The following is a 16,935-nucleotide window of genomic DNA, read 5'->3' on the forward strand; positions in this document are numbered from 1 at the left end:
AAAAAAAAAAAAAAAAAAAAAAAAAAAAAAAAAAAAAAAAAAAAAAGAACAGGGGAGAAGAAAAGTAACTTGACAGGTCAAAAACTATGTGAAGGAGCTAGTAGTAAGCTGACTCACTCTATCAAATAAAACCATACCTGAAACCACCATTGAAACTGTCATTCTACAAGACATTTGTCTTGTGCACCAAACAGGTGAGTTGAATGGAAGGCTGTGGCAGGAATCATGATCTCTGTATCATTTAAATTAATTTATAAATTCAACAAAATTCTAGTGAAACTTTCACGTGTTTTTGAGACTTTCTGTATATTAGCTTTAAAGATTTTTTTTTCTCATTGAGTTTATTGATGTATACAGTACAGTTACATTCATCATTGGGATCTTGTACCTTTACATGACAGGTCTTGGTTCTCATTTCTTCCCCATATCCCTGCCCTCCCTTCACTCCCTCCTCCCTTCCCTATTTACAAATACTTTATTTCCATTTTTTCATTTTCTCATTTTTTCCTTTTCCCTTATTACCTTTACCCTGCCCTTCCCATTTCCCCTACACCTTTATCCCTTTTCTTCCTATTTCACATTGTCAATTATATCATTAGGATTTTATGTACCATTATAGTTTTTCACAGCAAAGAAACTGTTCATTATTTACACATGTGTGACTTATTTATTTCACTTCGGAGTATGTCCTCAATATGTATCCATTTTCCTATGAATGACTCTAAAGTTTTTACAGAATAACAAAAATCTATCAGAGATGAGGTTAACTTTGATAAAAAAGAACAAATAGGGGAACTTTTATTAACAGATATTAAAGTAGAAGTCCATAGCAACAAAGTCTATGTATCTATAAATCAGTACTACATGTATGAAGTCAAATAAACCAGTGGAGCAGACTAGAGACATCATAATTAGATTCTGTGTACATATGAAAACTCAAAGTTGATACCACAAAATAATGGCGAATGCTGGCTTGTTTGGTAAGCACATGATTTTGGGAAAACTGGATTGCTCTATGGAGAAAAAACCTGGATTTATACCTAAAATCAAATATATATAGGTAGAGTCTAAAAATTTAATGTATAAAAAGTAAAACTAAGAAATTAGGGGACAATAATCTAGGAAGATAAGAGAGTGACTTTGGGGTGAGGAGGGAGTGCTTAAAATATAAATTAAAAGTAAAAATAATAAATTTGATAGCATAAAAATTTAAAATTCTGCTCAGTGACACTATGGACACAGTTGGCTGATGACGGTATGAGGTGATTTGTTTAGAAAAGCAAGCGACTTATTTATAGAAAGCAGTAGTTCCTGTATATCTAACGGGAACAGGCAGAAATTCTATTAACAGCATGGGCAAAGGGCACAAAAGAGGAAGCCAAAGATGTTGACAGGCACATTCAAAGATGGTTACACTTATCAATAATTACAAAAGTGGAAACAGGATACTGACTCAGCATCTCTTTATTCCATTTGAGCAACACAATTAGAACACTTAATGACACCCAGGTTTAGGGGGTGTTCATGCACTGTTGCAGGTGGAAGCAGCTTTGGGGACACCCCGACATGACTTGTTCCATCAGTCCTTCCTCTGGATATGTGCACAGAGCGAGTTTCACACAGGTCTACAATGGGACATAGAAGACTGGCGGTGTTTATTGTAGTAACAAATTGGGAATCATCTAGGTGTCCATTGCTGGGGAAGTGAGCAAGGAAAGTATGGTGGTATATCCTGCTGAAACCAGGATCAAACTAGATGTACACACAGCCCAGATGGATCAAAAACTAGTGTCATGGAAAAAATGAAAATGAATGCAAATTTAAGCTCCAGAAAATTATATATATCATACATCATATGTACATGAAGAAAAATAAAGCACATTTGAATGATTACATTTCTAGTAAAAAGGAATAGTAAAAAAAAATACAAGGAAATAAAGGAAACTAGAGTGAAAATTGCTATGGAAGAAGGGGAGTGAGCTATAAACTGAGGGATTAACTCTATGCTTGAGGATACAAAATAAGAAGAAAAACAAAACAAAACAAAAAAAGAAGGAAAAAGATACCACAAAATAACACGTTAAAAAAGATTTTTATCTTCAGTACAAAAACAAAAATTCAACAATATATTTTATGTATTTATTTATTTTTATTTTATTTTTTGCTTTTTTGAGACAGGGTCTCACTATGTAGTTGAGACTGACTTGGAACTCACTTATGTAGTCCAGGCTGGTCTCGAACTACAGCGATCCTCTTGCCTAAACCTCCCGAGTGCTGGGATTACAGGTGTACGCCACCACACCCAGCTCAACAATATATTTTATATAAAAGGATATTTCAAGGAAAGTGGCTCAGTAAAGTTAAAAAAAAATGGCAAAGATATATCAAGGAAAACAGCACTGAAGGCTAAATTGTATGTCTCTTCCAAGCTTCCTAAATCTTTGAAATTAAATATTATGACACCGAAGTACTTGACACATGAACTTCAGGCAAGCAAAAGAGACATAAACCTAAGCACAATGACAATAACAAATGACATCTGTAGACCCAATAGATCAAGTGAATAAAAAATAAGGGAGTGCATGATTTGAACGATATGATGAATAAAGAGTTCCTAAAAGACAGTTATTGAACTTTGGAACCTAGTAACAAAGAATTCACAACGTTTTAAGTACTCGTGGGCCATCTACAAAAATTGACCATAGTTTAGGCCATGATGTTATAATGCAATCAGTTTTTGTTTGTTTGTTTTTTAGCAATGGAGATTGAAGCCAGGGCCTTTGTGCTGAGCTACATTCCCAGCCCTTTTAAAATTTTGTATTTTGAGACAAGGTCTTGCTATGATGCCCAGACTGAGCTTGAACTGTGATCCTCCTGTATCAGCCTCTCAGGGTTCTGGGATTACAGGTATACAGTTTCACACCTGCCTCAAATTATTAAAAAACAAAATAAAACAGAGAATTATGGAAAAATCTTGTCAAAAGGTAAGTTTTTAAAAATTTTATTTGTTTATTTATTTTTTGGTACTGGGGATCAAACTCGAGTCCTTCTGCTTGTGAGGCAGGTGGCAGAATCACTGAGCTAAATCCCCAGTCCTCAAAAGGTAAGGTTTAAAAATACCTCTTTACATCACCTTTGAGTTCAAGTAAAAAAATAGAGCTGATATTAGAGACTCAAAAATAAAGATAATACAAAGACTACATATTTAAACGTGAGGGCTCTAATTAAAATTGTTCTCAGGGAAATTCATTAAACACTTGGAAATAAGAAAGAATGGAAATATGAAAAAAGTGTTGATTTTCAGAACCGAAGAAAATATCAACAAAACCAATTAAGATAAAAGCAGATTCTAATGGATGAAACAAAGAATCTCACAATAGAATATATGAATAAATTCAAAAGCTTTTCCATGAAAAGTGAATAAAGAAGCTACTGAATAGCCTCATCAAGAAATAAGGGGTAATGAAATGTATAGCATTTGAAAACCTACACTGAATGGGTGATTTTTTTCTAGGAAAATATGAGTTATTCAATTTTAAGCATATGAATTATCATATTTTATGTACATGAATTAAAATTTTTATTTTATTTGAGTAACTAGAGTAACATCCATGAAAACCACTGGGAATTCTCGTTAGGGAGCTACAAGTTCAAACATAACAGGTCAGATGATTTCACATTCACTTTTTTTAATCATCAAGGAAAAGATAAATTCAGTAGTATTTAAATTTTTTTTGTTTACAGAGAAAGCAAGTTGCTAACATAATGAGAAACCAATATAGCACTGATATCAAAGCTTTTCAAAGCAAGAATAAAAAGCCACAGGTAAATTCTTATTATGCATCTGTGCAAAAGTCTTACACAAGATAATATCAAATAGGATTCAGCAGGATATTAATATATATCACACCCAGATGTCACTGGGAGAATTATTCATTATTAGGAGAACTGTTAGTATAATTCATCATATGAAGAGAAAAGGGAACAGAAGCAACACCAGAAAGATGTTTGAAAAAATTCAACATCTACTTCTGATTAGACAGTTAAAAAAATCTTGTTAATTTATATAGTGGATATTCTTTTGATAATTCTACATATAGATATAAGTTAAAAAGCAAGCACCATGGTTAATGTTGAAATAAAAAAGCATACTTATGACATCTGTAAATAAAGCGAAGATGCCTCATCACCACAAATAACATCATTCTAGCAAAGCCGGCCAATGCACATAGCGTGGGGAGAAGCGTGATTGCCGTATGGGTAAAAGAAGCAGTGATCTTGTCTGTAGATGTGATCGTATATCTAGAAAACCTAAGAAAACCAACAGAGAATATTAGAAATGCAAAGGGAACTCTGTGAAATACTTGAGTACAGTCCCAGTTAAAATTCCCAGTCCCCCAGCTTTTGAAGCTTTACTTACAGTATGAGCTAACATATAAAAACCTAGAACGTGATATATGTGCAATCGATTATCTGTCAACGTAGACGTCTAACCCGGAGAAAAATATATGTCACTTTTCTTCTCCCCATATCCACCCAGACTCAAAATGTGACAACCATTTCGGGTAGTTCTTATTGTCTGAGCGAGGGTCTTGTGATGTAGCTCAGTCTGTCCTTGAACTCATAGTGGTAACTGTCCAGTTTGTACTACCTGACTGGCGAAGGCAGCTGCACGTTTAAACCTCATCCTTCCAGTATTCATTGTGTGTTAACAAAGCTAGTATGTTCTAAAAAATAAGAATTAAACGTCTTTTGGAGTCAGGACTTCTTTTCTTTTTCTTTTTTTTGAGACAAGATCTCACTATGTAGTTCAGGCTGCCTGTAAACTCACTGTGTAGCCCAGCCTTGCCCCAAACATGCAGTGATCCTCCTGCCTCGGCCTCCTGAATGCTGGGATTATGATTGTGCATAATCACTCCTGGCAGGATTTTTCTTTCTTTGTTTTGTTTTTTTGACACAGGGTCTCACTATATAGTTGGGACTGACCTGGAACTCACTGTATAGCCTAGGCTGGTCTTGAACTCACTGTGATCCTCCTAACTCAGCCTCTCGAGTTTGTGTGCCACCATACCTGGGGGATTTTTCTTTCTCGACAGGATAGTTTAAGGGTACAAAATTTTAGTGTAAATTTTTGCACCAATTTTAGCTTCAAAAGAATTTGACGCTTAAAACTGTCCTTCAAGAAGGCCTATTTGTACATATGAATGTTTCTTTATGTACATTTTCTGTACCTATGCAATTTCTGTTAAAATTGCCTTATTAAATTTAAAAAACACTACACAAAATATCCAGTCAATAAGTTCAACTATGTATTTATATAGTCATAAAAACTTTTTGAAAGTATTGGAAAGAAGTTGCTTCTAAATATTAGCATTTTAGCTAATTTTTCCTTTCTTTTTTTCTTTTATTTTTTTATGTAACACTGTTTTCTAATGTGTTTTACCTTTTTAAAAATTTATTTATTTAATTTTTGGTTTTTTGAGACAGGGTCTCACTATGTAGTTCAGACTGCTCTGGAACTCACTGTGTAGCCCAGACTGGTCTCGAACTTGCAGCAATTCTCCTGCCTCAGCCTCCCGAGTGCTGGGATTATAGGCGTGCACCACCACGCTCGTCTCTAATGTGTTTTATATCTACAATTTAAGCAAATATTTTAAAAGATTCTTTTTAAAGATAGCTTCCTTCTAAGTCACTTAAAAATGAAACTAAACATCCACAATTTTCTTTTGCTTCATCTGTTTTATTTAACTACATTTTCACCAGATGTAAGACCCAGTTCACCGAAGTTCATTCCTTTCTGGCTCCATCTCAAGCTGCTACAGTTGGTCAAGGAGACAGCATGGGATCCCCAGGCAGATCTGGGGCACCTGGACAAGACGCCACTGTGGAGGACATATACGCGAGACCTATCCTCTTTGGGAGATGGTTTTTGCCTTTAATACAGGAGGTGAGACTTGGTCCAGGAGAGCAGTGTTCAGGTCCCTGCTGAGAGTGAAGCAAGCAAAGTCATTAAATCTGTAGGGAGTTGTGGGACCCTCTAGGTCTTTGAGGACTAAAAGGAGAAAATAGGAAGCCTGCAGATTTCCAATCTCCAGGTCTTCAGAAAGTACCAGGCTAGAATGCTGTAGAGAAAAAGGGAAAAGGGGTAAGAAGGGTGTGAGGCAGGAAAAAACTGAACACACTCAGGAGATTCCCCCATGGAGAAGGGAGGCAGCAGGAATGAGGAGGAGCTGGAATGAGGAAGCAGGCCGGTGCGAGTCTCAGGCTCCTTCCCTACCGGGAGGCTTTCCGTACGAGCCCTTGGGGCTTCTTCCCAGGCCTAACCCTTTACCAAAGACCTTTCAGAGCATGTGTTGTTTGATTGTGTCCCAACTCAGTGGGGAAGTCAAACTACATGTCATTCCACTTTTCTGACCAAGATACTGAGCTTCAGAGAAGTTTACTTAAGTAGCTCCTTATAGGGCTGGTAAGCCAGGGGGTGGCCTCCAGCTCTGCACAACTCACTCCAAATACCAGATCCTTTCCAGAGCCCCATACTGACTCCATCTCCGGAACAAGCCACAGCTATGACAAGCTCCTCCAAGTGGGCATGGGCCCATTGGTCCTAACGGTTTTTCTTTTCACCAAGTGTCCATTGGCTTGGAGGGCTCCATGGAGGTGGGAACAAGGATTGCCCCAGGTTTCAGGGCTCCATGGACCTTCAGACTCCCAAACTTTCTTCAATTTACCTCCACCCTGGAGGAACTTTGTCCTTTACAGTTTGTGGCCTGACTTCTATGGCAGGTCCAGCATCCTTCCAATAGCCCCTCATCCTCTTCAACTAGAACTCAGGGCTTAATTTTGATGAACAGAGTTGTTTAGGAGAAAGCTCAGAAAGGTCAAATAGATTATAGAACAATGCAATCAGTGTCACTTTGATTAAGACCACTCAGATTGTATAGTTCTTTGGTTTCATAATTATTTTCTTGGCATCATGTCCCAGTCTACCACCTCTTTTGAGAGGACAGATGAGGACTAATAATTTGAACACACAGAAGAATCCTTTATGACTCTGGCCCAACTTAATGTCAACTAATAGTGTTGCCCTGGCCACAGGCTGCTGTGGAATGGGTGAGTGGTTCTGAAAGCAGAAAGGGACAGTGGGGACTGGTAAAGAAAATTGGAGGTGGCAGCCTGAGGAAGAGGCTCAGAGCTGGGCCAGGCCCCAGGTGACTCTGCCATTACCCACCTTCACACACGGCCCCTGCATCCTCCTCATGTCCACAGTCAAAGGCCTCCACCTGCTCACACTCAGCCAGGGCCACCTCTGTCCCATTGCACAGGGCCACCTGTATGAGCACAGGCAGGGCCTCTTCCGCCACAGGTGGGTACAACATGGCTACCAGTGTGTGCTTGGCTGCTCCACAGCCCAGCTCTCGGCAAACCACTGCCACGTCCTTCATGTCCCAGCCGTCATCACACACGGTGCCCCAGTGACCTTCCTGTTCCACCTCCACTCGGCCTTCACAGCGGTGGGGACCATTCATCAGACGGACTTTGGGTGGGGCCTCTGCAAATGGAAAGGGTTAGCCCTTTCTGAGGAATGTACGTACTCTCAGCAGCTCCCAGTATAGAGAGAGGTTGTCTGATAGCAGTGGCGTTTGTGTGTGGTGTGAGGTAGGGGTTTGGGTAAAGCGGGTTATGACCAAGCTTTGCCTTTTCCCTACCCCATTACTGCATCTTAAAACCATCTTATCTCACTTATGGCACCATTGAATGACTCCTAGGAAAGTGAAGAAAAACAGGCTTGCACTGGATTCTCATGGGCTGCAGAAGTGTTAGAGGGAGAGAGAATTTTGTCTTTTGTTCCTAGAATTGGAGATTGAGGACTAAGAACTGTTCCATACCTCACTGATGAGTGCACCAACCACATTTATCAACTGCATTTTCTCTGCACAGGATGGAACATGCACATCCACACCCAGTGGTTTGTCTCTAATCTAATTACTGCCTTTTTGCTTTTTTCTAAACTGGAGTGGTATCTGGCAAAAAGGACAGATGGAAATCTAGAGCTGTTAATGGCCAAATTTAGAAGTTAATGAAGGAATCCAGAAGATAGAAGGGATAACACAGAGCCCTTGGATCCAGTCGCATTCCCAACCTGCACCAACATCACATTTATTTATTTATTTATTGGTACCAGGGATCAAACACGGGTCCCTGCACTTGTAAGGCAAGTGGTGGAACCACTGAGCTAAATCCTCGGCCCAACATCACAATATTGGCAGGGTTCTGGCCAAATTAATCTGTATGGTACTTCTATCCTTTGCAACCAAAATGCTCTGTGTCAACAATTAATTACTAAGATCCTTGCAAAGGCCCTGAAAAAAAAGGTAAATATTAAATCTTAGGTAATAACGAGAACATTTTTGAAAATGAATAGGTTAAAGAGAACAAACATAAGTAAGAGTCTTTAAAGACTGAGTAAATTGAGAAACTAACTTACTTTAATATTTAGCTAAATTCTGGTCTTTGTATTTTATTCTTCAGACTAAGAAAAAAAATCCATGTTCTTTTAAATTTCTATGTAGAATACTTATGTAAGTTGACTGTCAATTAAACCATCAAGAAAGTCTAGTAATTTCTCCCAAATAAAAATTGTATAGGTCACACTTTTCAATAAATGCTAATCACAAGAATAACAAAGAAATATCTAAGAAACTAATAAGACATAGGCTAAAAATAAAATCTATTTGTAAGAGATTACCAAGTCTAGGTTGTTAAAAGGAAACGAAACCCCATACTTTAGACATTAAACAAATGCAAATATTATGCAGCAAAACTTTTAGAAAGAGGTAAAAGTGGTACTTAGAGGTGAACATACAATTTTAAGAGCATTTATTAGAAATTAAGATGAGAAATAAATGTTTAAGAAATTAAAAAAGGAAACAGCTTAAAATGAAAAAAAGAGGAGAGAAATACTGAAAATAAAGGAGAAATAATTGAATCAGAAAGCCAAAGCCATTTGAACAATGAAATTTATAAATTTGAACAATACAAATAATAAAAATAACTCTGACTCTTTGAAAAGAGCAATGCAAGAGAAAAACTTCTGGCAAATATAACAATAAAAGAGAGATCACGCAAACAAACACATTAGAACTGAAAAGAGCATAATCACAAATTATGATGACTCTAAAAATTCAGTGAAAACAGTATGTGACAAATTGAAAGTCTAGATGAAATACACTTAGCTTTTTGGATAAGAGCGCCCAAATTGTGTTTTTAAAAATTGGAAAATTTGAAAAGACTAACGCAAAAGATTTGACATTAAATCCACCGGGCTTCTAACGCTATTTGCGCTAGTCTCCCAAAGACTCTTCAAGAGGCAGATATTTCAAATATTGTTTTAAACTGCTGCAGAAATGACAGAGGCTCCTGAGATCATTCTGATGAGTCCAGTCTACCCCAAAATGAAAAAAAAAAACAAAACAAAACCAAAACCCAAAACAACTCATTTATAAGTAGGATGAGAAGGACTGATGGTACATCTCTGTGATAGAAGCAATGTTTAGTGTGTGTGAAGCTTGCTTTCAGTCCTCAGTGCCAAGCAAACAAACAAGATGTAAAAATTTGAAGTAAAACATTAGTAAGTTGTATATAGCTATGGCCTATGATGACTAAAGAGGGCTTATAGGAGAATATAATGATTGCTGCATATTAGGAAATCTATTAATATAATTATCCACAATGATAGGTTAAAGGAAAAAAATGTATGTATCCAACATGATATATTAACATGGCAAAAAGCAAAGTTTCTTGATGCTGGCAGCCCTGGTCTAAAGTTCCATTTTTGTACCTATTTAGTGTATTCCAATTAAATAACCTTGGACAAGTTACTTAAATCTAAATTCTATTATCTCATTTTTAAAGGTGAACTGATGTGGAGATTAAATGAGATAATCTGAGTAAAAATCTAAATCCCATAATCTGTCTTGTCGATGGATTTTCTGTTTTTTCCTTATGTATCTTTAAGAATTAGTTGTGTCTCATTTACTGTGAGCTGTGAGTGTGCAAAATCCTTCCTAACTTTCCTCAGGGATGTCTTTCTCTTTGCTTTTCACCTGACATACTCTGTACACTGACCTGATACCTGCACAGTGCCCTACAAACTATTTCACACGTATCTGATTATTTAAGTGAAAGGAAACAAAAGGGAAAGAATTGGGTAAGCATTAAGGAAGTGATACTGTTTTTAACGACAAAAGGAAGCCTGGTGTGATGGCACACACCTGTAATCTCAGCATTCTGGGAGGCTGACACAGGAGGATCGCAAGTTCTAGCCCAGCCTAGGCAACTTGGTGACTTAGCAAGACCCTGTCTTTAAGAAAACAAAACAAAACAAAACAAACAAACAAACAAACACCCCCAGAAACTCCGTGGATTTAGCTCTGCGAAAATGCTGTGGATTCAATTCCCAGTACCTTCGAATGAAGTAAATGAATGATTGAGCACAGAACCTGGGTGAGCGAATAGGCTCTTTGGTAGAACTCTAATTCCTCGAGGGACAGGTGACTCCAGTGGAAAAGAAGCACAAGGCGCTACTTGGTATAACTTGCAGCTGGTTCTCAGGAAGATGATATTGAGCACGTCCTACCTGTAATGTTAAGTGTCACCACCTCACTTGCGCTTGGGTCCCCAGCCATTGTCAGCCTCACAAGAGAAGTTCCCAGAATGGTTTGCAGCCACGGAGAAGTTGAGGGATGTTTTTCCTTGAGAAGATGCTGAGATGCTCCCCACAATGATGTCTTCATGATAAAACCGGTACAGAATGGGGGGAGAAGCTCTCAAATCTTCACAGCGGAGCTCCACCATTTCACCAATAAAGACCGTGGCCCCAGGAGCACTAATGGTGAGAAGTGGGCTCAGGGCTGGAACTGACAGAGGCATCAGGGTCCATCAGAGAAGGTGTCATAGCTCACAGCCAACCCGCCCTCCTTACGGGTCCTCTCCATACCTCACCTCCCTGGATTTTTTTCCCATGGTTGCACCTCCTGATCTAACCCTGCAGAGATAGCTCCAGTACAGCTTTACTGATGTGAAGAAAGAGCTATGGCTCTGCCCACAGTGTGGCCTGCCTCCTATTTTATCTTCATCCCTCCTTTAGGTCCTTGGCAACTGCTGCCAGTGCCACCACCACCATCACAGCACCAACCTTGCCTTGTTAATGGCCTGTTACCCTTCAGCCTCTGTACCTTGACATCTCCTTCATCCTCACTGCCCCAGAAGGAAGCTGACCCCCGATGGGAATGGCTGGCCGGCTGAGGGCCTGCTACTCACTTCTCACAGCGATGTTCACTGCCGGGCTCTGAATGGGGCCGTAGCTGTTGTCAGCTGTACAGTAGTAACACCCCGCATGGCTCTCCTGGACCACAGGGATCTGCAGCTCTGCTCTCCGGGAGCGCTCATGTTTTTCCCCCAGTCTCTCCTTTGTGTCCTCCCTGTACCAGGAGAATGTGATGTCCCCTGTGCCTTCTGCCACAGAGCAGACAAAGATCAGCTTCTCCCCCTCAACTGCCTGGCCTCCTGGGGGACGGGTCTGCATGGAGACTTGAGACACAGAGATCCCTGCATGAAGAAGAAACAGCAGGTGAGGGCCAGGTGCGGGGAGGGAAGGGAAGGGGAAAAGGGCAATTTGAACAGTTTGGCAAGTGGGTTTCTGGAACTGAATGTTTAATCATAGGAGAGTCCACCCCACCGTGGTACAGGACTCCCCTTAAGTTACTCCTCAATAACAGTCTTACCCTGCACTTACTCTATGCTCTTTATCTCTCTCTAATAGCTGCAGCCTGCAGTGGCCTCCTGGTCCTGGGGACAGTAGGAGCAGCAGGAAGGTCACAGACTGGACAATTGTCTCACTCAAGTTACACCTCAGCTCTGCAACTTGTTCATTGCATGATCCTCAGTTTTCTCAATGATAAAGTAGAGATTCCACGGACCTCACGGAGTTCTGAAGAGTGAATGAGACACAGGTGTAAAGCACCTCTCCCACAGAAGCGTTTAAGCAGCACCTGCTATGGCTGCCACTCTCCACCTGTGTGCAGGGTAGGAGAGGCTGCAGAGTGGCTAAAAGCCATCCAGGGAAGACAGAGCAACTGGGCTCAAATTCCAGCTCAACATTCTGGGTCATCTAAGGCAAGGCTCTTCACAGTAACCTGCTTTCAGTTTCCTCCTCTGTAAAATGGGCAGTATAACACTATCGGCTTTCTAGGTGCTATTCATAGTACTATTACTTAAGGCTGTGATGAAAGGCAAATATTAAGCTTCTCTGGGCAGCACCATGTTCGTGGGAAATGTCCTTCAATCTTCTCCTCTGCAGACATTTATGAGCATCAGAGGGACTTTTGTAGAATTGAGCACAACAGCCAAAGTTCAGTCCTGGCATATATTAAGCCACATACTAAATAACAGGGGTTATTACTGTCATTTCTAGTATTATTTTTACTATAGACCTTCATTGCTCTACCTTGGTCAAATGTACCTCGCAGTTGAAAATCATTTCTTGCAGACAGAGGCCATGATTTATTTACCTCTTGGATTGCTGAGCATATCTCATCACTAGTTGTAGGGTATGCACTAGTTGTGTGCTCCAGAGAGATGTAATTATTGTTGCTTTCCTGACAAAACAAAGATGTTTGGAAGTGATGCCTCTGCAGAGATTAATAGAAAAGAGCCCAAGGGAGCCATGGTAGCTCCCACACCACAAGGGTCGAAAGCACAATGGACAAATGAGCCCACAGTTCATCTGGTGCCCTACCCCACCCCTGGTGGCCCAGCCCACTGATGCTCACTCTGCACACTTATGTAGGATTTGCTACTCCGCTTCGAGATCTTGTCCCCTAACGCCTTTGCCTCACACCAGTAATGCCCTGAGTCTTCTTTCCTTATTGCTGAGATCTCAAACTTTGATGACCACTCTCTCCAACCTAGGGTGCGGTAATCACTGATGAAATTGTAGCGAAGAGAGATCCACGACCTATCGGAAGGGAGCCTGGAGTCACAGAACATCGTCACTGAGCTCCCCTCCATAGGCCAAGAAGTGCCGAAGGTCAGTGTAGGCTCTGGAAACAGCTCTAGAGAAGAAAACAAAACAGAGACACCCTGAGTGTAGAATTCCTGATGCGAAGTGGCCCAGGTGAATGAAGCATACAGATCTAGACTCAAGGACGCACAGCCCACTTGCCACCTCTCCCTCCCTGGGCGGTCTCCTCTGCCTTATACTCTGGCCCTCCCACAAAAGCCCTACTCCTTCCCAGACTCATCCACTTGAAGAATGAGGCCCTCACCGTGGACAGTGAGCCACACAGATCTTGTTTCTTCTGTCCTTTGTATAAACCAGAAAATCTTCCTCTCTGCCTTACAGGAATAGGAGCCGCCATCCATCACTGGTCCTTGCATTGGAGATGGTAATAGCTCGAGGCCCCAGAGTAAGCAGCTATCTGATATCCATTCTTGTAGTACACTAGCTTCTTTATGTTATCGTTGTTTTCCCCAGAACATCTTACAGTCACGGTGTCTCCTTCATAGGCCTTGCGTGGCAAGCTGATGCTCAGCCAGTCTGCAAAAGAAGCAAAGATAACTTGTGCTGGCAATGCTGCTCCCTGCCATGGTGCTCTGACTCTGTTCTTGAAAGGAAGGGATAATGCTTTCCACGTGAGTTGAGAAACTGGGCACCCACAGTCGCGCTTGGGTCTGTTGGCTCTGTTAGCATCCGTGCTCAGGGCAGGTGAGTTCCACTGCCTTTTAGTGACGTTTTTTTCCTCCAAACATCCTGTTAGTTTTATGTCTACCAACGGGTTTTGATACCATTTTGTCTGACTGCCAGCAGGTTGACTAAATATGGGTTTAAAATGATTCTCTGTGCCTCTCCTTATGTCCACTCAAAGTGACCGCAGGTCCCCACGGGAGCCATGATCAACTCTCTGCATATCTCACTGCTTAGAGACTCTGTTTGTGTAGTGGTACAATCACCTCAAAGCCTTCCCTTTGTAGTTCTCCCTGGATGAAACAAACTGGGCCCCGGGATCTCCACCTTTGGTCTCCAGAGTTCTCCTTTTCAGTGGCTCTGGAAATCCTTTCTGTGCATGGGCCTGAGTGATTCCTATGGAAAGGGTTGTGGGGTCCTCTGTTTCTTCTGGTCACTTCCTCCCCATGGAGGGTGGTGATCACCAGAGAACTGATGAGGAGCTTGTGTTTTGGCTTTGCCCCCAGGAGAGAGAGAAAACACAGCAGCACAGGGAGAAGCTGTAGGCTGCTCTTTGCAGAAGGAAAGGAAGCCCAACCACCACGCTGCTCTGCGGCCCAACCCTGAAGCTGTGGGCTTTCTGAAGAACGTTTCAGCGGGTAACAGGAATAGAAATATAGGTTCAAATATCTGTTTGTAATTGTAGTGCCTTGGGCTAGATTGTAGGAAAAATGTTCTTCTGGTAAAAAACAAACAAACAAACGAGCAAAACAAAAAGCCCCTAACTCCAGGCCTGCACACTGGGCATTCCCCTTTAGTGTACAGAGCAGACACACAGGAACATGATACAGGAAGGAAACAGAACCCAGGGTATTGTTCAGGCTGCCCGCCTGGCTTATTTCTCTAACCATGAGTTTTTGGGGTAGCAGTAGCTCCTGATGTCTTGGCTCAGAAGATAGACTGTGTTCTCAAGATTTGGTCTAGGTACACAGTCCCCAGGGAAGGATGTATAAAGAGGCAGGGAAAAAGCACTTAAAACATCCATAGTATATTAGACATTTTTTTTTCATTTTAAATTTTCTGTTTTTGTATATATTCTCCCACACTTGTAATGTTTCAGTATAGGATCTATATAATATATTGGCGATACATGATCTTGTGACCAGATAAGTTCAAAGACAACTTCTGTCACCTTTTTGCCACTTTGTAATTCCCACCATCATAGTAGGAACTGAGGATGGTGGTAGGGGACACAAGGATCAATAAAGGGAGGGAAGTGTTGGAGGCCAAATGTTTTCTCCCTATGTGTTGAGACAGGGTGAGATTTTCACTGAAGATTATAGCTATACAATCAGTTTGGTTGAAAAAATATTTGAGGAGTAAGACTTATGTGATCAAGTTGATAATAATGACAGAGCTAGAGATAAAGGAAAAGGGCTGACCTGGATTTTAATGAGTCTGGAAAAAGGATTTAACTGTAAGACACCTGAGTTTGTGGTCTTTAGCTTCGGCTATGGATCCATTCTGTACACGTGGGCACAATAGTGCGTATGCACACATTTTATCATCACTTCAGAGACTTGGCTGAATCCTGAGAGGGTCTCTAGACCCCCACCTAACCGATAGAAGAACACTGCTGCTTAAAACTATAAGCTTCGGTATATAAACATTACCACCCTTTCCTATTATAGAATGAATGTGTTCTCAAAGGCATAACTAAAGAAGAAAATGTAACTTTTCAGTCTGCTTTGAAATCAAGCTTTTTTCTTTGTTTCACTGTGCTAAAATTCTAATGAGAATAAAGAGCAATAAGTTAAGCATTGGATAATTTACAGATAAAAGACCCGGGGGACATTCTTGTTCTATGTAGAGCAAATCCTTAGCCTCTTATTGCTCTCTTTTATAAATAAGTCTTCCATCCCCGTTTCCAGTGTTTCTGGTGGAGACCTTGAGAACCTGTGGCTAGAACCAGGAGGGTGTATCTCCAACAACATGGTACATAGTTTGCTTTCCCTTTAGTGTATCTTCTTTCCTGTCCCAGTGCTGCACAATAAAAGGATGATAGTCCATCACCTCGAGAGGGTCAGGGCATGACACTCTTGCTTATCAAGCTGGGAGGTGGTAGAGTGGAGCTGAATGTGACATTGTAGCAGCCCTGCCACTGTGGGACATGGGTGAGGAGAGGGGTAAGGAGTAAGACTCCAAATTTTACTCCCTTGTCTTGGTCCAGGCCCCTAAAGGTTGTAGCCAAGGGGCTGGGACAGGCAGCACCTCCAATGGCTGAAGAGACCAAAAAAGAAGAAAAAAATAACTCACCAGACTGGACGCCAACAGGAGCTGTGGGAGAATAGAGTCAGAGAGGTTACCACAAAGAGGTCCAGGTCCTAATGCTTATTATAAAGCTATAACTCTTTGAGAACTTCCCAATAATTAGTTCCCTCTCTTCACTTGGGTTTCTTCCTGTCCCCTTCCCTCATCTCCTGTTTTTCTTTTTCTTTCTTTCCCTTCCTTTCCTCCATGACAATACATCCATGAAGGCTAGCGTTCATTTTTATAATCTCAAACAGTTTATAAGGAGTGTTTGCCCATTACCAGAAAGTTTGTTATTTTGCAGGTAAGTTCTCAGAAAATTTATCATTAATTGCCTCCGCTTCTATTTTTAAATGTCTCCTATTTTGTCTGAGATAATCACCTGCCTTAGAGCCATACAGATGCCAGGAAGGGTTGCAAAAGAATGGAGGTGTCTGCCATGTTTTAGTGTCACAGTTTCTCCCTCCTGCCCAATTTAGACCTCGTATTGTGTCTGGCTCTATAAGAGAGTCATATGCATGAGCAAGACTTGAAGGCCCTGCAAAATCTAAGTCTAGGGAGATAGGAGTGCAGCTAAAAAGGTAGTGGTTGGAGAGGTTGAGGGGCTGGGGTGGAGTGGGATTAATATGGGCTGAAAGTGGAATTCACCTTAACAGAAAATTCCTTTGATGTCCTTTTATAGAAGGTTTTTATTTTTCTATAGATCAAAGTAAAAACAATGCTAAACAAAGAGAGAAGCCACCAGAGTTTGGGAAAGAGATGCACAGACCTTTGCTTTTCCTGAGAACTGTATTCTGCTCAATACCTATTTGCATAATACCCGATGGCACAGAGTTAAAAGCTGAAACCCATCCCTACTCATCCCAGCAGAGAGATTTGTGCTCAGGAAGAGCTTCTGGGAT

At 40.9% G+C, this 16,935-nt stretch overlaps 2 protein-coding genes across 2 annotated transcripts in view; one reads left to right on the top strand and one right to left on the bottom strand.

The window, feature by feature from the left end:
• The window catches only part of Cd5l (CD5 molecule like), a 108,340-nt gene that overhangs the window by 30,905 nt on the left and 60,500 nt on the right, over nucleotides 1-16,935 (top strand). The window lies entirely within an intron of this gene.
• On the bottom strand, nucleotides 6,301-16,848 carry LOC104874075 (Fc receptor-like protein 2). The gene is given in 10 exon segments (XM_019210120.2): nucleotides 6,301-7,549; nucleotides 10,637-10,664; nucleotides 10,666-10,916; nucleotides 11,320-11,607; nucleotides 12,831-13,112; nucleotides 13,326-13,419; nucleotides 13,421-13,447; nucleotides 13,449-13,597; nucleotides 16,040-16,060; nucleotides 16,803-16,848. Coding segments are annotated over 10 exon segments (1,515 nt in total). The 3' UTR covers nucleotides 6,301-7,220.

Source organism: Fukomys damarensis, unplaced genomic scaffold (assembly GCF_012274545.1).
Source record: "Fukomys damarensis isolate Sample0158 unplaced genomic scaffold, DMR_v1.0_HiC HiC_scaffold_19, whole genome shotgun sequence".
Lineage (NCBI taxonomy): Eukaryota > Metazoa > Chordata > Mammalia > Rodentia > Bathyergidae > Fukomys > Fukomys damarensis.